General features: G+C 32.4%; 1 protein-coding gene across 3 annotated transcripts in view; it reads right to left on the reverse strand.

Moving 5' to 3' along the window:
- Positions 1-25,229, reverse strand: part of CSMD3 (CUB and Sushi multiple domains 3) — a 1,308,014-nt gene that overhangs the window by 763,302 nt on the left and 519,483 nt on the right. Inside the window, exon 7 of one of the 3 annotated variants that reach the window (XM_065902669.1) lies at positions 10,045-10,356. The exons of the other annotated variants lie outside the window; for them this stretch is intronic. Coding sequence (XP_065758741.1) covers positions 10,045-10,356 — 312 coding nt within the window. The remainder of the gene's footprint in view (positions 1-10,044; positions 10,357-25,229) is intronic. 3 annotated transcript variants of the gene reach the window in all.

The raw sequence follows: 25,229 nt of genomic DNA on the forward strand, positions 1-25,229 counted from the left end.
CCAAATGTGATGAAATATGGAAATAAAATATGAAGATGATATTCAATAAATAATTATGTATTTAAAGCATAAATTGGTACATTTTTGGACATGGATTTTAATTGATACAAGTATCAACATTAACACAATTTTCAACAAAATAATATGACTAGGGAAAAAGTCAAGAGAACAATGCAAAAAACAACAAAAAAGGGTAAGATATTGATAAAGAATGCAACAGTCAACATTTATATACAGTACACCCACCTAAATGTTATCAGTTCCCTATCTGTTAAATATATATTTACTTTAACAGTGTCAAAGTTCTTACATAGAAGAGTAATAGTTAATTTAGTAAATTAAAGTACCTTAAAAATCATACATAACCAATTTTTTAAATGTCATAAATGTTGTATCTTGCTATTATTTATGATAAACATACATGAACATTAATACATCAATTAATCTCATAAAGAAGGACAAGGGAATTCGAGCAGGCAAGTGCAGTTTCATCATTTATATAAAATAGAAGATGATGCATATTTATTTAATCATGAAAATTTTTGATTTGGCAATCAATTTCTGTATCCTGATTTTCACTATCTTTTGCTTCCACCTATTATACCTTCAAAGATTGGAAACATGTTAAGTAAAAGTAAAACTTTGTTTTTTTCTGTTATTTGATAATACATTTAAAAATAATTTTAAGATATAGATTTATGGTTAAAAAAGCAATAAATGAGTCAAAATTAGACTTGGGAATGCTTTCATCAATTATTTATCAAGTTTTTTCCAGTAAAATTGTAAGTAATGTAATCTGCTCAGTCATTTCTAAGAGTTGATAGAATTAATTATTGTCATTAAGGTTGATCTGGAAAATCCATCTGCCTTAAAATATTGCTTCCACTAGTTAATCTCCCACCAGTATAGTCATTTTTATAGAAATAACATTTACCATATTATGTGAGACGGTTTACTAATGTTGTAAATATTCCAGTGGAGAACAAGATTTCATGGAGAGTGGCCAGTTATCATGTACTGCTGGGTATGTACTGATCTCTCTCCATAATTATAATCCTTATGTAAAATTTTGCTAATCAGCAGAATCTGCAATCTTGTTAGAAATGCATAATCTCTGATCCCATCAAGATCCCATGAAGTCACAATCTGCATTTTTGCAAGATGATTTGTGCTCACACTGAAGTTTGAGAACCATAGTCTAAGATTTAAACTCCAAAATTTGTATCAATTTTTAATTGCACATCTGTATACCATACTAATTTGTCTGCCTGCTCCTGCTTACTTAAAATTTCTTACGTGTGTGCATGCTTAGTCACTCAGTCATGTCCAAATCTTTGTGACCCCATGGACTGTAGCCCGCCAGGCTCCTCTATCCACAGGGATTCTCTACATAAGAATACTGGAGTGAATTGCTATGCCCACACCCAGGGATCTTCCTGCTAAAATGATGTCTTATAAAATGTTACATTAGATAATATAAAGTCTACCAACTGCTTCCTGTCTCATTTAGATTAAAATAAATCTCTTTTCCTAAGCCTCAAATCCTATATAGTCTAATTCCTGCCAGTTTCTCAACTGATCTCCACTTTCCTTTTTTTTTCCACTGAACTCCAGGCACATCAGGCTTTCTTTTTTGCAAGCAAAACCCAAGCTCTTTCTATTTAGTTATTTTCTCATTTGCTTATTTCCTTGTCTTTTTCTCCTCATTTAAGTATAAACTCAACGAACCAGGTTTTGTTCAATGTTGTATAAACAAAGGACTAGAAGAAAATATGACATGCAAATAGTGAATTTTTGTTGAAGAAAGAAACAAAGAAAGCAATAAGGAAGAGAAGTAAGGATGAATGTATAGAAGGCAGGAAGAAGGAAGGGAAGAAGAAAAGAAATAGCACTAAAAGAAAGAAAAGGAAAAGGAAAGACATAAAGAAAGTAAGAAAAGAAAGGAAAGGAAGGAAGGAGGAGGAGAGTGAAAGGGAGAGAAATGAAGGGGAGGGGATGGGAGGGGAGAGGGAAAAGGAAGGGAAGGGATGGAAGGAACAAAGGAACGGACAAATGAAAGAAAGTCTTGAATAAAGGACCTGTTGGGCATTAATGTTAAAGTTAATGTTGGACATTAACTACCTAAAAGTTAGGTTCTCAAATGAAGAGGTTCTGGAACTTAAGGCATATATGTGGCAGTGGTCCTGGCGAAAAATGTTTGTATGGCTGAGTTCCATTAACTGGGATAAGGAGAGTGCCAATCCAACTATCTTGATGGTAGTGTTGGCCACTTCTATGCTTGCTTTAATTTATCTCTGTCTACAAGGAGATAACCATAAAGATAAGTCCAGGCCAATTCAAGCCTCAAGAGAAAATAGAAGACGATGAAAAATCTATCAATTAATTTACGAGATCTCTGGATAGACACTTGGATTAGAAGGGATAGCGGTGGTCATATCATTTCAATATTTTGATGCTTAAATACTTTCTAAATACCCAATTTGTCCACCCAAGCTATGCTTGAATATCTTATCAGTGACTTAGGAATTTGCTGCTTTCCGAAGCATACAATCTATATTTGAACAAAACTCAGTGTTAGAATAGTTTTCTCTATATTTTGTATCTTCCTGTGGTTTCATACACTGTTCTACAACCTACGGCAGAACAGGTTTGATCTCTCCTACATATAACATATTATAATTTTAAAAGACACCTATAACTCATCCTAACATACTCATTCTGTACAAATTCTCTCAGAATTGACAAATAATTTTTTACTATTATTTTATCTATTTTTCCTTTGAAAATAGAGACCATATTTTAAATTGTATGAACTTAAGCTTATATGCTTAAGCATTGAGATAATATGTGTAATAAGCCCTGATACTTGGTAAATATATATCAGTATCCACAAAGACCTAAGTAACCATCCATAAACGGATTTTCTCATGATAATACAGCTTATGAATATTAACAAAAAATGTTTTTGATTTATAAATCTATACTCTATAAAGATATTAATATATAGTTTGAAAACAGGTACTTGTAAACTATTGACAAGACTTAAACTGTATTTTACATGTGGCCAAATAACCTATTAGTGAAAGGCACCTACTAGGCACCCAAGAACTGTTATTTCTACACAACAAAGTTTTTGTCATATTATAGTCCGCTGTCTTAAACAAAATGGTTACATATCAAAGTATGTGACCTTTGAAATAAACTGGAAATTCAATGTAGATTGTATATCTGATAGTATGTTGTCTTCCTCTTTTTATTGAGCAATGTAAAACTCACATGATGTTACTTGAAAAAAATATTGTTTATGATAATTTTTTTAATTCCTATTTTTGTTTGGATTAAAATTGTTGACCTAAAGTTAATAATGTATGCTGACTTAACTATTCTTACCTTAAAGTTGGAAACAATTAAAAATTCTACTTACAAACTGGTAATTAAAATAGATTTTCTTTTATGCTGCTCTTATGGGAGCAGTTCTACATCGTATTAAATTTCGTTAAATATAATGTCATGTTACATTATGTGCTGTGTTTAGTCAGTCATGTCGGATTCTTTGCGACCCCATGGATTATAGCCTGCCAGGCTCTTCTGTCTATGGGGAATCTCCATGCAAGAATACTGGAGGGCATTGCCATGCCCTCCTCCAGGGCATCTTCCCAACCCAGGGATCAAACCCTGGTCTCCCACATTGCAAGTGGATTCTTTACCACCTGAGCCACCAAGGAAGCTCTCCTTACCTTATAAACTAAGTTAAAATCCTGCTCAATCCTATTAATAAGATCATGAGCTATTAAATATACGATGGAAGCATTTGCTACAAAACAAGTACCATCAATGGCAGTAAGTGCTAATGACACATATTTGACTTCATAAGATGATATAGACTCCACAAGATGATATCTAAATTTCTAAGAAAAACAATAAAAGAGTGTTTATAATTATTGTATATGTATCTGGGAACTTTTCAGAATATATTAACACTTTTACATGAAAGTAGCAACTACCAAGGTTGCTTATTAACAGCAGACAGGAATTGTCTACATACTGGGGAAAAAAAGAAATCTCATTCTACTGTATTATGTAAGAAAAACAATGACTTAAAAACTTATCTAGAGTAAAACATATTAAATGACTATTTTTAATAATATAAATATCAAACTCTTGAGGAAGAAAATCCAAATATGGTTGTCATCTATATTACTTTAACCTTAATATCACCTAATAAAAGGGTCTTCATGCATTAAGCCTTTATGAACCATGAGTAAATAGAAGGATGAATGAATACTAGTTTATCAGTATGAAGATTGGGTTTTCACAAGGCCTTTTTCAGATGACAATTTCCTATAAGAAGTAATGGTGTTGTAGTAAATGAATAAAAGATTCCATCTATTTTAAAAAATAAAATCCTAGAAATTCAGGACCCTTTACTTAATGTTTTGATCATACTACATATTTCCTACTGTTTAAACTCAACATTGGATTAAAATTTCTTAGAGATATAATAATAAATTATGGTATTTAGAGATTGTTAGAAAAGGTATGTTATATAAATACTAATAAATAATTTCAAAAAAAGATCTTATAATTAAAGCAACAAACTATTCTGATGGAATTTAAAATATCACTAGATACTATGGTATCTAATTTTAAACATCTGGATATTCTATAAACTAAAAAGATCAATTGTTTTTAGGTTTATTTATATAACTGCAAATAATGAACATTTCCTTTATTATTTTGATATAGAGTCATAATATTTCTATTCAGCACATTATCCACTTAAAGCAATTTTTATACATCTTAGCCATATAAACACAATTTACTAGTTGAAAACTTCTGTTCATCTCTCAAGAATTTCTACAAATATCTTATGTCTGTGAAGCCTTTCTTGACTTACATTTAGAGGCAGTTGATCCCTCTCCTTTACTTCAGTAACATAAAAAACAAACAAACAACAACAACAACAAAAAAAAACACTGCTCTGGCAACGTTTCTCATAATAAGCTTCCCTTTATAAAATAAGTTATATAGACTACTCCATAGCACAGCCTGCATTGCACTTTTTTATACCTCTACTGTCCAGAGCAACGCCACATAGATAGCAAGAATTAAATATATTTGATGAATAATAGTAAAAATAAACACAATTACTATCCATTGAACATAAGCCAACAACTGTGCTATATTCTTTCACATAATTACCTACAGGTAGCTACTCTCAGTTACCAAGAAATTGCAGGTTCTAAAGTTGAAGTTATTGTTCAAAATCATACACCTAATAAGGGATAGAGTACAGACTCAGCCTAGTTCTCTGACCTCAAAACTAACCAATAATGGTGGGCAATTTGGTTTTGCCTTTACACGGGGAGAAAATACTTGAGTTTTTTTGGCATTTCCACCTAACTGTGTTTAATCCTCACTATAACCCTAATATAATACTACGATACTATTTTACTGATAGGGAAATTCAACCCTAATATTTCATGTGACCCAAAAAGACTGTCATGCACAGTAGGTGAGAAAAGTAGGGTAAAAACAATCAATAAAATCGAATGTTCATTGTGAAAACTATTGGGCACTAATAAACTGTGGTGTTAACACACTACCTAAAGAAGATTTAAATCAACATTCTTCATCAATATTATATTTTTTCTCTTTTACTTCTTTATATTGTATTTCATGTCTAAGACTCTTTTTAAATGGAAAAAATCAGAAGGGCTTTCTTTCACTGAGAACAAGTAGAAACTGAAAAAAAATGTTTTTTAAGAACATACCTTAAATTGAATTACTGATTCTTAACTATAGTACTATGGTAAAAATTAATTGGAGCAGAACCCTATAGTGATTTAAAAGCCTTTGATAAATATTCTAAGTTATTTTTTTCAAATTATTCATTAATTGTGACACTTTTATAATAAATTCATTATAGTGACTTAATTTATCAGAAATTAATATGTAGACTTTTGAGTCTATACACTTACAAATACCAAGTGCCAAATACTAACTGCAATTTCAGTGTTTATGTTTTCTTTGTTTTCATAGTGATAATACTAAGTACTTTAATTGCCTCAACTTATTAAGAATAGACAAATTAGGAAGTAGTAAAGATCAAAAGCGGAGAAGGCAACAGCACCCCACTCCAGTACTCTTGCCTGGAAAATCCCATGGACGGAGGAGCCTGGTGGGCTGCAGTCCATGGGGTCGCTAAGAGCTGGACACGACTGAACGACTTCACTTTCACTTTTCACTTTCATGCCCTGGAGAAGGAAATGGCAACCCACTCCAGTGTTTTTGCCTGGAGAATCCCAGGGACGGGGGAGCCTGGTGGGCTGCTGTTTCTGGGGTCGCACAGAGTCGGACATGACTGAAGCGACTTAGCAGCAGCAACAATGATCAAAAGACATCATAGACATGAAAGTTTAATTGCAGTGTGAATAGAAAAAAAAAAATGAAAAATGTACATGATCACAGTGCAAAACTTTGTATGCACTTGTAGACATCAAAAAACCTATGCTATCACAATCTCTATTGTATATATGCTTTAGATGGTAAATAATCTCAGCAAAATAATATTCATAATATTGCATTAACATTTATTCATATGTAGTTTACTGACTATTATTTTGTGTTTATCAATAAATTTTCTTTGATTTTATAAATGTAAAAAGGCCATAAGCAAGGCATTTATATCTAGTTTTACCTTGTGAATTTTAAGTAGTAATATAACAAAAAAGCAATATTTTATATTGAGTTTGTAAGAATACTTTGGTTTTCAAAGGGGTTAAAAACATTGGTTGTTATAACTATAAAAATAGCTATTTTTAAGTTGAACTACATGAATATTTGATTATATTGAAAAATATAATTTTTAGCTTTTAAGTAAGTTGAGTACTCTGGCTAGTGAAATTGCAAATATTTATTCATCAGTTTACTAAATATTATTTAAATATATCTATGAGTCAGAAGCTGTTCTAAGCAATGGGAATGAACCATGAACAAGACTCATCCTCTCCCTACCTTACAGAATTTAAAACGGTAGCTACAACAGGAAATTCTTAAATTTCCAGGAATTAACAATTTCAGCTAAATCTTGGAAAAGGAATTAAAATGATTTGGTTGAAAGGAAGAAGAAATAGTTTATGGGACTAGCCTGAGGCAGAAAAGAATATGGTATGTTCGACAAGCTAAAAGAAATTCTGTTTGGCAAAAATCACAGAGTGTTTATCAGAGTTGCATGAGATGAATTTGGAGATGTAGACAAAAAAACATAAGAGGATCCCATGGGTTATCATCAAGTTTTGTTTTATTCCCAAAGTCCCTGGGAAACCAGTGGAAGCTTTAAAGCAATGAAGGAATGTGATCAGGTTTTCATTTTTAAAAGGTAATTCTGACTACATTGTGGAGAATGGAATAGAAGAACAAGACCTTTTTTTTTTTCTCTAAAATATCTAGAAAAATTAAGCAAGCTAGTTTTGTATTATCTTTATTGACTCATCTAAAACATCAGTTAAAGGACTCACTGCCTACATACATCCTATATCTCCTTTAGTACTCTGTTAAGCCATGAGCTTTACAAAATCTTCCTTGTCCCACCAGGGTGGATTTCTCCATGTCCCCTACTCTCTCTGTCTTTCAAAAGAAGGGCATATATTATTTATCATTATTTTGCACAGAACAGACGTCAGTTGGCATGTCAGGCATGTTGAGTAAACTGAAATGTATTGTTTAAAAAAATATTGTTTTCAGTTCAGCAAATTCCTATTTAGAGATTTGGTCCAGCTTAAGAGTCAAGTCTTTGAAGACTGCTTTATGTCTGAAAATACAACTATATATTGAGGTTTGTTTAAAGATTTGATGCAAGTATAATAATTTAAGTCACTAAAAATGAACACAACATTCAAAATGTTTTCTGTATATATATTCTGTATAATCAATAAATAAAAATATTTATATCCAAGGTAGACGGCATTACTGAATGAATATCATATTCATAAACACTATTCTAGAAAGAATATGAGTGAAACAGGTCTAAATACTATGAATGTTAACATAGCATTGGAAGATTATTATAACAATTGAGAAAATTTGAGCACTGAAATTAATCAAGTGTATAATCTTGATGCTTAATTGAAATTTGGCTGAATGCTCTTCAAAATTTTAGATTAACTTTCAAATCACTTCAATATAGTAATTGATAACTATTCTCTTTTCAATCTGAATTATTTGTTCAAGTTCTACAAAATATTTAATATATATATATATACAGCACCAGGGTTTCTCAAATCACTTGATGGCAAACTTTACCTGGAACATATATATTATTAGCTAATAAACAATAAACTCATGTCCCCAAATTACCTGCCTTTCCTTCAAAGGACAACAGAATGAAAACAGGGAAATTTTTCTATGTTAGTGCATGCAAATTCCAAAGAGAGTGAAAACACTAAACTGAAGGGCTTTTTTCTTTTTTTGGGGGGGGGGGGGCTTTCTTCTTAATCTATATTTCAATATTTACACATTTTTACTTCCCTGTAATAAGAAAATCTACCTACTTGATTAAACAATTATAAATCTGATAATGATCCCTATATTCACATAAGCAGAAATATTCATGGTAGGAGAGTGAATAGAGAACCAAGGTGATATCAATTTAATCCTTTAAAGGAGATTACTGCATGCTAAGAATTCATTTTAGAATGCTTCTTATTAAAGAGAATCAAAGTAACTACTTTCAGTATGAATTTTGATGGAAAATGAATTTCTGAGATGTATGATTTTCAATCAACTTATGCAAAGATGTGTTGATTTTCTTTCCTTAGTCTGTACTAAGCATCCAAATGGTTTTCTATTACCTATATCATGCAAACTATGCATAACCATACTACAAAAATCATTGCCATTTTGGAGAATATATAACTTTGAGTTGGAAACAGAGCTGGAGTAAATATTTGTACTTGAAATACGTTCATTTTGCTAATATTTCCAATGATGAATACATCAATATAAATTCTCATTAGTGTTTCATACTGCACTATTTTTTCCTTAACTGTTTAGTGAAGCTGTTACCAAAAAATAGGAAAAAAATTCTTGCTATATTTCCTAAATTTTGTAGACTATAGGCTTATATTAATCAACTAGAAAATTATCAATATATAATTTGACTCTGTTATTTTTACCTCTAAAAATTAAAGTAGGAATTTAAGGAACACTTAAATTTGGAGTCATAATACCAAGGAGTAACCGTTAAAAGGGAAAGTGAAAGTCGCTCAGCCGTGTCTGACTCTTTGCGACCCCTTGGACTATACAGTGCATGAAATTCTCCAGGCCAGAACACTGGAGTGTGTAGCCTTTCCCTTCTCAAGGGGATCTTCCCAACCCAGGGACCGAACCCAGGTCTCCCGCATTGCAGTCAGATTCTTTACCAGCTGAGCCACAAGGGAAGTCCAGAATAACTGTTACCTTTTCAAAATAAGAAATCTGTTCTCAGTACAATCATATGGGTCAATAGGTAATTCAGAAATAGTAGAATAAGCTATATAAAATAATCACCAGACATAATGTTTCCATTGTCCCCAATCTAGTTATCTATTTTCTCAATAATTAATTGGCATTTGTATAACAAAAAATTCATGCAAATATGAAAATTACTACATTGGCTAAATCATCAATTAGTAAATATGTACCCTTATTAATAGAAAAATGGTTATTTTAATTTTGATTTTATCTAGACACCATAATTGGTATATAATACACAATAGGTATTTTGTTTTTTCTATCATTTTATGTATTATTTTCTTTCTATGTTTACTCCCTCCTCCCTCCATCATTTGAATTTCATTCTGGTTTTTTTTTTAATTCTAACTTTTATATTTTCAAATAATTCAGGTTCTGGCTTTTACTGTCTATATTTTTCAGCTACTTTGAATTCCTTCTTGCATTTTCTACATCTTGGCTCTGTTTCAGCTCATTCTCTAATTGGAATCATTACCAAAATATATCTTTTAGCTGTAACTAAATGGGCACAAGTAAAATAACATCCAATACCTCTATGAGTAACAACTGCAAGCTCTTTAGTTCTTTCTATCTGTTCAGCATTTCTTGGTCTTCTCCTTGTACTTTGTGTATCTGCTTGATGAGGTGAGAGCCCGTCCTTGGATGTGTTGGGGTCCAGACCTGAATTTCTGAGATTCTTTACTTGCACTCGCTGTTCCTCGGAAAGTCTATGGATGGTGACAGCTGTAACACTGGATACAGTAACATCTGCAGATGTGCTAGCAACAGCAATAGCACCAGTGGCAGTCCTGTTATGCTCCTCTAACTCACCAGTGGAGGTAGTGTGGGTCAATGTAGAAGAACCTGTGGGACACAGTAGCACTAGATGCTAACTTTTTCTTTTAAATGTTGTTTTTTTTTTCTGATAAGTTTCATAAATTATATTCTCTTCTATCACTTTAAGTATAATTAACATAAAAAGGCAAAACACAAACACGCCACTAAAATGTGAAGTAACCAGACCTGATGTTTTGTTTATATCAATCAATGTATGAAGAGTTATTACACATAAACATATCACATTTTAATTGTAACACATTAGGGAGAAAAAGGAGAAACAGTAAACCCTTTATCTGATCTTGAATAAATCTTATTCATTATTTATCTATAGATGATTTTTAGCAACAAATGCCTAGTAAGTGACAAGTTTTGACAGAATGGGTAACTATGTAACCACACTTTTCTCAAAAGTATGCTTTGAATAGTCCATGCCATCTCTCATCATGATTTCTGGGGAAAATATCATTTTTTTTTAAATTTTAAGACAAACAAGTGAAGAAAGGAGAATTTAAAAATCAAAACAAAATTGAAGACAAAATGATTTAAAAAAAACTCTGAAATAACTACTCCTTGTAAATATCTATCTTTACCTCATTTTCCAGAAAAAAAGTCAACATGATAAAATATTCAATGTCATGAGCTATATATATACTTTAGAATTAAGTGGGATGTTTTGGAAGTTGGGTAATATTTTTAGACTTTTAAAGTAACACTTGAGATTAACCAATTTTCAATTAATTAAAATACACAAATCATTTTACTTAGAAATGACCAGAAATTAACTATTAGCATGAAAATTTCATTCATACAAAATAGTTTTAAAAAGTGCTTGAAAATTTCCAAATATCTCTTAAGTATGTCACAGTAAATCTCTTAATCTTATTAAAGTTCACTATACTTTTATAATTGTTTTAAGGACTCCAAATTAGGATTTTCTTTTTCCTTTCACTTAAACTCTTTTTTCAGAAATTGTACTTGGTAGAGAATAATTCTCACATAATGACAAAAAGATGCAATTTTTATAACAGAAGCATGAAACTGATTGAAGATATACTTAAATGAATCTTGACAGCTAAAATGCCTAATAAGAAAAAAAATAACTGAATTGTGGAGGAACAACTACAAATTAGAACCAATAGTCAGGCCCTGGTTAGAAAACTTCTTCTTTTTTTTTTTTTTTAAACTTCACAATATTGGATTGGTTTTGCCATATATTGACATGAATCCGCCATGGGTGTACATGTGTTAGCCATTGAAAGGTGTAAGTCTTCACATAATTTGCCTTCTCAACAAAATGCATTTCAAACTTCTGTCCATATATATATTAGACAAAATGCAAAGGAATATTTTAATCATTTTGCAAAAGACTAAACAGCTATATCACATTATGTGATTTGAACATGTTCTGCCTTCTTCCCCCACCCCTCTTTAGCTGTAGGCAGGTGATTAGTAGGACAAGTAATTCAGGTTTCTGTTTTAAAGTAAAAAAGGAAGTCAAACAAGAGCTGTCCCTCGTTCACAAGCAAGCAAAAGAGTACCTGTCCATTACTAATTCTTCCAGCTTGTGCTGTTATATGTGTGTGTGCTCAGTCGCTCAGTTGTGTCCAATTCTTTGCTACCTCATAGACTGGAGCCCATCAGGCTCCTCTGTCCATAGAATTTGCAAAGCAGGAATACTAAAGTGAGTTGCCATTTCCTACTCCAGCTGATCTTCCAGACCCACGGGTCAAACTTGGGTCTCTTGGGTGACCTGCATTGGCAGGTGGATTCTTTACCACTATTTTTTTTAATTTGATTTAGAAATTTCAAAAGAATTAAATGATTATACTTTGTGGTGACCAGTGGTAAATGAAATATGACAATTATCAAGTAATCTTAAAGATTTTTAATATAGTTTAAAACATTAATCAGAAAAAGATGCGATTGAATATTCAAGTTATTTTGTGAAGATTAAAATCTACTAAATGCATATTGGTTATGCAGATTAGCCAGTAATATTTATTAAACTAATATATGGTGAAAGCTTTCTTTAGTCACATGATTAAGTAATACCTACACTTGCATTACTAATATTTAATAACTGAACATGGTAAATCAGATATTTTGATGTTCATATACTCATTACTATAAAAACAAGTACCCGGTCCATATTATTCTTCTGGGGAATTTAACTGCACCTTTCTTTATAAAAGAAACAAATGCTTTAGAACTCTTCCTAACTTTATCATAATGTCTGGGCTTTCAGGTTTAGTTTTAAAAAGGAAACTATTTAAATATAAACATATGTTGCTAAATGCAATCTAAAAGTATGAAAATTTGTGGAATTTGTACTGTCTCAAATCTCAGTGTGTCTATTAAACCTTTAACATAGAAGCAAATTAAACAGCTATTTATTATGCTCCATCATTGAAGGTCATTACGTTAATCATAAATAACCTCTGTGCTTAGTTGCTCAGTTGTCCAACTCTATTCAGCACCATGGACGGTAGCTTGTCGGTTTCTCTGTCCATAGGATTCTCCAGGTAAGAATACTGGAATGGGTAGCCACTTCGCTCTCCAGGGGATCTTCCCAAACCAGGGACTGAACCTGGGTCTCCTGCATTGCAGGTGGATTCTTTACCATCTGAGCCACCAGGGAAGCCAAAATAATCCCTAGTATTTGGGTAAATGAATCTGGGGTAATTCTTAGGAATGTGTCCAGGCTGCTGCTAAAACTTATCTTTTAAGATCAACAGACCAATTTCAAAATGCCCATATTCTTGAAGACTCCAGGCAATAAATACATTTCCTAACCAAATTTGTGAGTTAGAACTGATCTTTAGCAGGATTTAGACCCAGGATTTGCTAGTGATCCCAATCTTAAAATCTTCAGTAATAGAGTTCTACCACTGGCTAATAGCGATATTATTCTCTTAACCTGAATTCAAACAGGGTGTAATATTTGAATAAAGTAATGAAAAAACCAATTTAATAACCATCATCTAGCTAACTACATATTTCAAAAATATATTTTACCAATTAGTTCTTATATTTTACTAATATTCTGTTATCATAATTTTTCCTCCCCATACTATAATGCAAGCTCCTTGAAGGCTGAGATTTAGGCAAATTCCATGCACTGCTGAAACCCAGGTATCTAGGATAGTGCCTGGTACATAGTAGATCCTTAAGGAAGATTTATCAAAGAAAAATAAAAGAATAGATGGATTCAAAAATAATTCTAATGTAATACTAATAATCATAAAGAGGATAAATTTCACAAATGAAATATGATTACAATTTTAACATGGCAATGTCATATTTCAAACAATGTAATGAAATGAAGAATTATTCCAAAGAAAGGAAAATCTGATGGCTTTGTTTTGAACTATCAAAAACATCACTTTGAAAAAGTGTGGAAACTGAAGATTTATTTAGACAAGTAACAGTTAACTTGAAGATTCATGTCAACATTCTCAAACCATGACAGCTTACAATGTTAGTGTGAAATGGATATGTTTAGAATATTCAAATTTCTGTAGAATAAAAACTAGTATATCTCATAATGGCAGGAAGTAGAAGTACATCTAAATTTAATCATATATTATATATATATATGTGTGTGTGTATATATATATATATATATATACATAAAAAAATGATTTCCTTATAAGACAATAAAATCATCCATCACCATACAATTATGTCATATATTATAACCATTTATCTAAAATGTAGACCAATTTAGAATGCTATTTTTGGTACCACTTTAAAGTGGCAGTATGTGAAACACAGATTTTTAAATTGCCAAAATGCACTATTTAACAGTTTCAAAACACTCAATAATCTTGCATACCTGATGTTTTTTAAGGAAATTGTTGATGCTGGAGAAAGGCTTAGGATTATATATAGCAACAATATCATATTGAATATATTATATATCTAATTGAATACTAAAATATAATAGTCTGGATTCTTTTAAAAAAATTTAAGTTTACTATACAGTTATATAAGTGTTGCCTTTAATAGCACAATGTTAAATGATTTTACAAGACATACAACCCAAATTTACGAACAAAATGTACATCCGAAATGCCCATTCTTCACTGGAAATCAAATCATGTATACCCGATGTAATCTATCACAATTAGATTATCCTGTCAACTAAACTGCTTGAGATATATTTATAAAGTAGATGTTTACAATATAAACGCATCTAAAATATAATTTTATTAATATTTGAAACAAAACATTTCCAAATATAATAAAAATAAAATGAAATGATATACATATATAAACATGCTTCTAAAATCATAACTATATGTCATCTTGGAATTATGATAATGGATAATGACATATGTTACACATGTAAATTGGCAAATGTATATAACAAAATTAAATTATATAATTAAATTTGGACTTATTAAGTATCATAATAAAATTTGTTTTTGAATGCTTTCCTATTTCAACATCTATATGCAAAGGACTAAACATAATTCACATAAAGCAATTTATAAATGTGTCATTTAGAAAATGTATTAAATAAAAATTGAATTTGAATTTCATTTTGATTAAAATTTTAGCCTTACATATTTTTTTAAATTATGCTATATTGCTTTGTAACTACTTTCTAACATCACAAACATAAAGAACATGTTGCTAGAGATATAAGTGGGAATCCCAAAATGCATATAGCTATACAAGTACATGTTAAACATAGGTGCATATTCATAGAAGTGGCTTTTAGATATATTTGGCATGCTATTTTATATAAAACATATATTCTGTTCCACTGTTTAGCATTTCAAATTAAACATTTGAATAAAAACTTTAATAACAAAATAATCCTAACTGAATAATTTTGTGGTATCAGGATATATAATGAAAAAAAATGCAATAAACAACTAACATGAAAACATGCAAAAGAAAAATATACAAAACAACATCAAAATAAAATATAAATATAACTAATGCAGCAATTGTATGTGAGTCATCATTTAGATATTCCATACATTTTAGCATATCTATTTTCAGGAAGCATACTGCGGTTGGGAAAATAAATATTCTGCATTTTAAACATTACAAATGCCAATATCCTAAAATCTGTATAACTCAGTATTTAACAGTATAACCTGGTGAATATGTGTGTACTATGAATATTCAACTTACAGAAGGGATGAGTAAACTGAAATAGAAAGTAGTCCTTAAATTGTAGGAAAAATATAAATAATCTACATTTGATTAGTGATTGTGAGCTTAGTCATTCAGTCATGTCCGACTCTTTGCAACCCCATGGACTGTAGCCCATCAGACTCCTCTGTCCATGCAGATTCTCCAGGCAAAAATACTGGAGTGCGTCGCCACGCCCTCCTCCCAGGGGGCCTTCCCAACTCAGGAGCAAACCCAGGTTTCCCTCATTACAGGCAAATTCTTTACCATCTAAGCCACCAGGGAAGTCCTTGGCTAGTCATTACCTAGTATGAAATCGTGTCTCTGACTACAAAAATAAATAAACAAATCCTGAAAATTTAGATTATTACTTAATTTTAAAGAGCAGATCTATATTTGGTCTTATAAAGTTTGATTTAAAATTAAAATGTTGCATGTACTTTGAACATACATAAGATAATGATATTAAAATATCTAATTAACTAAATATAATATATTCTTAATTATAAGATGCAACTCTAAGATTGAAACTGTTGAACCATTAAACTAATGGCATGACAACACAAATACGCTGCCACCTAAATTCAGATTTCTGACACACTGAAATGTGAAAGAAGTTGATTATAGTATAGTAAAAAAAAAAATTATCACTAATTTGAATAAAATATTTTCTATGATCAGAAATTAAACAAATCAGGTACATATTAATTTTAAAATAGGACTGATAGTTTAATATACATTATTTTTTCTGAATTCACTGATACATTGATATATATATATATTTATATTATGTATCTCTATTTAAATTTGCAAGCACTAAATCGAGACATCAATATTACTTTTTGCAAGTGGATGTGTTACTGTTTATCAGATGCAAGTGATCTCTCTGCTTTAAAATTCAAAGTGAATAAATATTTTCAATCTAAGCTGAAACTGATATCAGGATTATGTGATACATTTACCAAATCCACATTTACTATAGCAAATAAGTGATTATAAAACAAATATTCAACAAAATACATACTAATGCCAAGTTGTTTACATACAAGATTAAAACTCTGTATTCTGGATTAATTAAAGTTTGATAAACCCACATGCCAAACAAGCATAAATACCTTTACCTAAACGAAATATAGAAAATACCAAGTTTTAAAAACCATATAGAGAGTACTCTGTTGGTCGACCACCTCAACAAATATATATGTAGTACACATATGTAGACTATGTGTGTATATTAAATGCATGTATATGTCTATAAAATATGTTATCATATTTTGTAACAGAATGTCAGAGAACAGACATTTAATTTCTTAGTACTAAAAATATAGTAAGCTCATGCCAGGGAAAAATCATTTAAGTAGAGGGTTGCAATGATCTTGAAGTTTTTCTCTCTTAAAGAGCCATTTCTAGCTTCACCGAGTTGATTAAAATGAAGTTGCGAAATGGAATTTCAGTATCTTGTCACTCTTTTTCATACATTTTTGGAAGTCTTGACAATGTACAGTGGTGGGTCCAAGGTGCCTTTTTTTTTTTTTTTTTTATGTGCCAGTTACAAACACATACACCACTCACAAGAATAAATATTCACAATTTTTTTGTGTGTGTATCTAAGCATAATGTTCCTCCATAAAGTGACAATACTAGCAATAAAACAGATCTAGCTTTTGAAATAAGAGTCACAGCCTCCTTGTCACATTTTGTAAGAGTTAGAGAAAGACTAGCATGCCCATTTACACCTTTCTAAAACAATTTCCTAGAATCCTGCAATTTGAGACCTCTTTCCTATAGCAGGTCTTATCTCTTAGCAAAAGAAGGATATATCATTCTGGGTTTCCCTCAAACAAACAAATGTAACTTAACACACACTTAACATGCACCTTCTTTCTGTGTCTAATTTCCTTCCATATTAAATCTTGTGAAATAACTGTCAATTCTCATTGAAGATTTAAAGGCCTTGTTAGGAAAAAGGGATCCTATTATACATATCTTGTATTCCAAAGTGTAATATAAGAAACCTCTTCACTTCCAGAGCCTTGCTGTCTTTAATAAATGATATATATTAATGATAATTTGAAAGTGGAAATCATGCCTGATACATGTGTATCTCTCACTTCCCCTTGAATGTTTCATAAATATATGAAGGAAGAATGAATGTGAATAAATGCACTATTCTGTATTTCTCAAAAATATAAACGTTTTACTTTATGGCAGTAAATGCATTTCAAGGATATAAATATAAGAAAGAAATTTGACCTGTCCAGATATAAACACTCTAAAAATATAATTATAACTGTAGTTTATAGTACATAAGTATGAAAAAAGGAAGGAGCATCTAAAAACAAATAAATCTCTCCTTCATTTGTGCTTTTTCAAATGAGGATAGCATTTCCCTCTTCTTTCATTCTCCAGCACCTTTTTGTCTCCCAAAAATATTTTGTAATGATGATATTTGATACCATGTAGCAGAGGGAAAGAAACAAGGGAAAGCGACTGGTGGAGTTACCCTTTATAAGTACCATGTTTGAAAGAAAAAAATAAGAGAAGGCTTTATCCTGACCTAGCCCATCATGTCCCTGTGGCCTGCTTACCTGGACTATCTCAGTGTATCCATGTTTATCCTCCATTTCCTTCTGAAACAGCCTTCCAGTTTGGGGTGGGCAGGAGGGGTTGTCATTTTTTATTAGCTCTAGGTGTTTGTCTTTTTTTAATACCTAAATATAAAGCATACATAATGCGTGTCTTACATATGTGATATGATTTAAATGGAATCAAGGAGCTATCCCTACTACCACATTTTTCTGTGTATACAGATGCTACTTTGAAAAAGAAAATGCTCTTTAGGATTATAGATTGCCTTCTCAAAATTGTTCTCTTATAATCAGACAAACAACTTTTTGGTTGAAAGAATTTACACTTAGAGTGATTGCTTAACTAGTTTGAATTAGTTTATTGTAAAGCTTTCTTCTCCTCAAAAGAAATAACAGGGGCAGGCTGAGAAGTGTGTTTTGGCAAGGATGAAGCTTGCAGCAAGATCACTGAACACTCCTTGCTGACGCATTTCTAATTGATATCTGATCCCCTGTGGTTGTTATATGATTTGCAAGAACTAGGTTCATTACTAACAGGTCAATGTAAGGGAGGTGTGAGCAGGTAGGAAAGGGCTGACATTTTGGAGGAAAGACAATTAAGGTATTTATTGTGGAAAGGTTGCTGAGGAACAGGTGAATATATGCATAAATATGCTGAAGTAGAACAGTTTAATAGGAAACTCAAGCCATAAAAAGTCTTATTTTCATGCACAACATTCTGTAAAACACTTTTCAATCTGAAACAGCTAATTAATTAGCAACACGAATGATTTTTTTGGGGAAAAATTACGAATCTTGGCTTTAAAACATAGCATACTGAGGGAAATTTTTAAAAACCTTTGGAAAAGGTAAGAACCTTGCATTTACCATCGGAAGCTACCATTAACTATAAAGGAAAATATGCATTATTATTGGGGTATTACTTATATGTTCAGTTCAGTCGCTCAATCATGTCCGACTCTTTGAGATCCCATGAATTACAGCACGCCAGGCCTCCCTGTCCATCACCAACTCCCGGAGTTTACTGAAACCCATGTCCATCGAGTCAGTGATGCCATCTAACCATCTCATCCTCTGTCGTTCCCTTCCCCTCCTGCCCCCATCCCTCCCAGCATCAGGGTCTTTTCAAACGTGTCAAATCTTCACATGAGGTGATCAAAGTACAGGAGTTTCAGCTTCAGCATCTGTCCTTCCAGTGAATGCTCAGGACTGATCTCCTTTAGGATGGACTGGTTGGATCTCCTTGCACTCCAAGGGACTCTCAAGAGTCTTCTCCAACACCACAGTTCAAAAGCATCCATTTTTCGGTGCTCAGCTTTCTTCACAGTCCAACTCTCACATCCATACATGACCACTGGAAAAACCATAGCCTTGACCAGACAGACCTTTGTTGGCAAGGTAATGTCTCTGCTTTTTAATGTGCTATCTAGGTTGGTCATAACATTCCTTCCAAGGAGTAAGCGTCTTTTAATTTCATGGCTGCAATCACCATCCGTAGTGATTTTGGAACCCAGAAAAATAAAGTCTGATACTGCCTCCACTGTCTCCCCATCTATTTCCCATGAAGTGATAGGACTAGAAGCCATGACCTAAGTTTTCCAAATGTTCAGCTTTAAGCCAACTTTTTCACTCTCCTCTTTCACTTTCATCAAGAGGCTTTTTAGTTCCTCTTCACTTTCTGCCATAAGGGTGGTGTCATCTGCATATCTGAGGTGATTGATATTTCTCCCTGCAATCTTGATTCCAGCTTGTGCTCCTTCCAGCCCAGCGTTTCTCATGATGTACTCTGCATATAAGTTAAATAAACAGGGTGACAATATACAGCCTTGACGTACTCCTTTTCCTATTTGGATCCAGTTTGTTGTTCCATGTCCAGTTCTAACTGTTGCTTCCTGACCTGCATACAGGTTTCTCAAGAGGCAGGTCAGGTGGTCTGGCATTCCCATCTCTTTCAGAATTTTCCACAGTTTATTGTGATCCACACAGTCGAAGGCTTTGGCATAGTCAATAAAGCAGAAATAGATGTTTTCCTGGAACTCTCTTGCTTTTTTGATGATCCAGCAGATGTTGGCAATTTGATCTCTGGTTCTTCTGTCTTTTCTAAAAACAGCTTGAACATCTATATGTTCATGGTTCATGTATTGCTGAAGCCTGGTTTGGAGAATTTTGAGCATTACTTTACTAGCATGTGAGATGAGTGCAATTGTGAGGTAGTTTGAGCATGCTTTGGGATTGCCTTTCTTAGGGATTGGAATGAAAACTGACCTTTTCCAGTCCTGTGGCCACTGCTGAGTTTTCCAAATTTGCTGGCATATTGAATGCAGCACTTTCACGGCATCACCTTGTTGGCTATTTAAAATATATACTATATACTACCACATTGAAAGATAAGCCTTTCTATTTCTTCATGTAATTATTCTGTCAAATTCCTTTTCTACAAAGACTGTATTTTATTTCAAGACTATAAGCAAAAAGACTGTTTTTAAATAATGTCAATAAAACAAAGGTATGACACCTATATCAATTAGTGAGAGTATTTATTTGATTAAGATCATATACAGCTTAACTGACTAACTTTCAAATGAAAGAGATTAATTAAAGCAAAGGAAGTTTTCTTAAACATTAAAGTGATTTTAAATACCCAAAAACTTTCTATCTATTCAGATGATTTTGGTATATTCCAATTACAGGTAATAATATGAATACAAACAGTTGTCTTGAAGTAGATCTTTTAACTTTTATCAGGATGAAGTGGATTTGGCTTTTCACCTGTGTGATGGTATCTAATCTCCCCAAATTTCCAAATACAGGTGATTAAGACACTATAAACATACTCATCTTTCTAATGGTTAATTTAGATGACTAGATAACAGACTATTTAAATGAAGATATTATAGAGCAATCAGCACATCCTGAGCACTTACTGTGTTCTAGACATAGTTCTAATCAATTCATTTCATCCTCAAAAGTACCTATGAGCTGAGGACATTAAAGTTCAAGTACTTTTACAACATACACTAAATTGCTTTGCTAGTAAATTAAAAAACTAGGCTTTGAACCCCAATTGTGTAATCCCAAAACCACAATATGACTTGTGAAAATCATTACACCTCTACTTAACCTCCCCAACACAAAACAGCACATGTAAACACTTGTGTCTGATCAACACATGAGTTATTTATTTATTTTCTGTCATCTTTGTATTTCTCCACCCTCCTTCTCAACAAAAGTCTTACTTTTTCCAGGTCCCTCTTGCAAAACCCTTGCTAGAAGGAAGGATGGTTTGGCAGGACTTAAAGAGAAATGTGATCTAAGATCTTTTCACTGCTTTTGTTTCCTAACAGTCTTGGATTTTTGAGGTGATTACATCAAGTAATAGGAGAGAGGCAGTGACTTGGGTAGAGGTTGGGGGCCAAGTAGAGGCACTGAAGATGGCATACACAGCCCCCTAGGGGTATCTCAGGAAAGTGGAAGAGTCCAGGAACCTGAATGCTCACCTTTGGCTAAGATTTCCTACTCAGGTTTGTAAGCACAGGATCATCTGATTTCATGGGAAATTCAGGCTTGAATAATAATGACAAAGTGCCATTGCCCAAGCACTACAAATGCCCCGTGGATTCTTCTGAAACTCAAGTGAAGAAGGTGCCAATGTTTTTTCTGCCTTCACACACAATGACCTGGACAGAACTCTCCTCCTATCAGGGACAACAGGAGCTCTCAATTTCATTTCAACTTAAGAGAAACAAAGCAACATTTCTTGCTCATGCAAGCCTGTGGGTAAATCCAATTTCATACACTTGTTTCGCTTTCAAATACAGCAAATATATGTATATATATATATATATATATATATATATATATATATAATCCAATAACCTGTCTTGCTGTTTATTAATAATCCAGTTTCAGTTTGACATAAACCGCCTCTGTATTACTATTTCCTTCTTTAACTATTATAATTTTTCCCCTCACAACAATTCTTAGTAATCTAATTTCACTTATCTTTGAAAATTATCTGTTGCTTAATAGTTACAAGACTTGTATTATTATCCCTAAGCCTTCTTAATATGTTGCTAAATTGGATCAAGGTTTTGATCTTTTTTTTTTTCCCTCTCTGGATTAACCAAAGTGTCTATAATTTCTCAATCTGAACTTTTACCTGTAAGGACTTCTCTAACCTTCAGAAAATTCCACAGCAGAAATCTTTTCTCTCAGTTTCACACAAATTTTAGTGCTCATGGGGAGTAGATAATTCACTATGAGAACTTTTGCCGCTAAGATCTAGGAATCAACCAGTCCATAGCCATTATTTCTCACTGATTCCAAGCTCTTAACAATTAAAAATCACTATCTTCATGCAAGCTCCATGATAAGCATTTTTCATTTAACCTTTGTAAAATCATATGCAACAGATACAAATAAAATCAATACAGTCTGAGATAAATAATTAAGGACATTCATTCCTGTATTAACTCAAGTTGTTTCTCTTAAATCATTCATTCTTTCAGGTATTTAATAAGAATATCCTAAGTGCCCATTCTACATCAGGCATTGAATGATTCAGAGGTGAGTAGTACATACAGTATGTTTCCTAAGAAAGAATATATTGAAGGGGAAGAGATGAAGAATGAACAGATTAATATAACAGCTAGCACTGAAATGCAAAGTGACATTTGAGCTAAAACCTCAATAAAAATGAAAGAATGGGAAATAAAAATAAAAGACTTGCTACATCCGGCACTTTTATTCAGACTGTCAGATTCACTAGCTTGTATTCTTAGTCTTTATGATATACTGCTTCCTATTCACTTAGAACTCAAGAATTTCACTTTTTTCTCTATAAGTATGTGGCATGGTCTCTTGTGCTCTATATATTTATGAAGTAATATGTATGTATTTACATTCCAGATAATACTACATTTTGAAAGTGAAATTTATAAATTTGAATTCAATTTAGGGAATAAAAATTAAAATAATACCAGTAGGGTCACGAACTTTCATTAATTCAATGAACACATATATACTGAACTGCTAGCCACTAGTTAATGCTAGCATGCAATGATGAGTGGGAGAGAGAATATAAACATAAAAGCAAACAAACAAGAAAAATCAATAAAATGTGACTGCATTTTGTTGGTGTGCTAGATTTAAGGCGGCCATTCTTTGCAACTGTTTGCATCTAGAGATACAGTCTATTTCCCTATGCCATTGAATCTAAGTGGTCTTCCTGACTTACCATGACCAGCAGAGCATAGCAGATGATTATCATGTGAATTATCATATCTTAGTTCCAAGAATCTTTGTAGCCTCCACCTTTACTCTCTTGGAATGTTTTCATGAGACTACCATAGAAAGAACTCTTGACTTGTTTACTAGAAAATGAAAGGAATAAGGAGGAGAACCAAAGTGCTCCACATGACAACGCTGAGTCACTTCCATGAGTGAGGCCCTTCCAGTACAGGAAATCCTGCAGCTTATTGCAACCATATATGTGAGCCCAGAAACATCTTGCGAACCAAGAGAATTGTGAGCAAAAGTAAAGCGCTGCTGATTTAAACCTCTAAGACCTAGAGTGGCTTTTACAGTCTGTGTAAATATAATTGACAAAATATGTAAAATGTAGAATTTGATTAGAATATATAATAGAAGTACCAATTTGGTCTTGGGGGTGACTTACTAAAGAGAAGCTTTCTGAAGGAAATATCTGATATTGAAAGCAGAAAGATGAACAAGAATTTCCAAGGTGAAGACAAAGAAAGATGATTCAGACAGAGTGTGTTCTATGTACAAAGGTCACGAGACAAAAAAAGATTCTGTTAGCTTCTAGGAATTAATGACCATGAATATCAGTAAAACATAGACTGCAAACAAGAAATCACAAGAATTTAAGGAGAACATATAGGTAGAGGGCATACTGTGAGAATATGAGATAGTAGATATGATACAATGCATGAGAAGACATTTGAACTCTGTACGAACCCAACAGAAAAATCCCTTGATTCCACTCTCTCTAATAAGCACAACATTTCTGTCATCCATTCTCAAAACCAAATGTGTTTATTGAAAGCAATGTTGTGATAGGATGGATTCTCTTTCCACTGAGAGAAAATATAAAAAGCATTCTTAACATTAAAACAGTAAAATTTTAGCAATACCAAAATGCAGTTATCAGGAATCATCTCTAAAACAAACTTGAAAACTACAAAATATTTGGATTTTTAACCAAATCCATACATCTTTATTCATTTTCCTTTGTTGTAATTTTTCTATTTTTCAATGTCATGCCTATGAGGACATACTTCATCTAGTTTTTCAAAATAGTAGGTAGAATTTTTCATTAGAGTAAGAACATATTTCACAAGGTCAAAGTCTTTCACTAGAAGGTAAAATCTGTGTTACAGAATTTCAGTCACTAGCAAGAAGGTATCACAGAACAGGGCAGATGCTTGGGGTTCTCAGAGCCTCAAACTGTTTGACAAGTCATGTCAAACAGTCACACAGTCTATCTGTAGAAATAGTCAAATGAAATGGATCTTTATGTGTAACTACATTCAAAATATGTTCTCAGAAATAATATTTTCCTTTCAGAAAGATAATTTCTTCTATAAAACGTCACTGAATCTGTGAGAGTAGAATAATTTCATATTCAGGTGAATATCTGCTAAAATTCATTTAAGATGAAACTTCACCAGTATGCCTTCAAACAAATTGGAATTAAAAATTTATATTCCAGTCAGTCAATAACCTAAACTGAGGTTTGCAATAGAGAGAAGAGAGAATTAGATATTTAAAAAATTATTTTGTTATCTTAAAATAGTACATACAAATTACATATAGTACATTTTCTTGAGTTGGCCTACTGAAGTTATCTATAGCAATTAAACAGTATAATGAGACTGTCAGGCGAGTGTATGCTCCTCGGTTCTGTCTCGTCACAACAAAGATTTGGAGTGACGGACATTAAAGCCCTCGGTGTGTCACAGCTCTCGGGTCTCGAACAGACTGTGCTATAGCTCTTAGACAAATCAGTATTATAGCCCCGTGTTACAGCTCTATTTTATTTAGAAAATAGCAGGAAAATCCATCCTCGAGGCATGAGGGCATGTCGACCCAAAGACACGAAGATAAGAGCGCCCAGAAAGAGAGAGAGAGAGAGAGAGA

This window comes from Muntiacus reevesi, chromosome 12, assembly GCF_963930625.1.
Source record: "Muntiacus reevesi chromosome 12, mMunRee1.1, whole genome shotgun sequence".
In the NCBI taxonomy this organism is placed as follows: domain Eukaryota; kingdom Metazoa; phylum Chordata; class Mammalia; order Artiodactyla; family Cervidae; genus Muntiacus; species Muntiacus reevesi.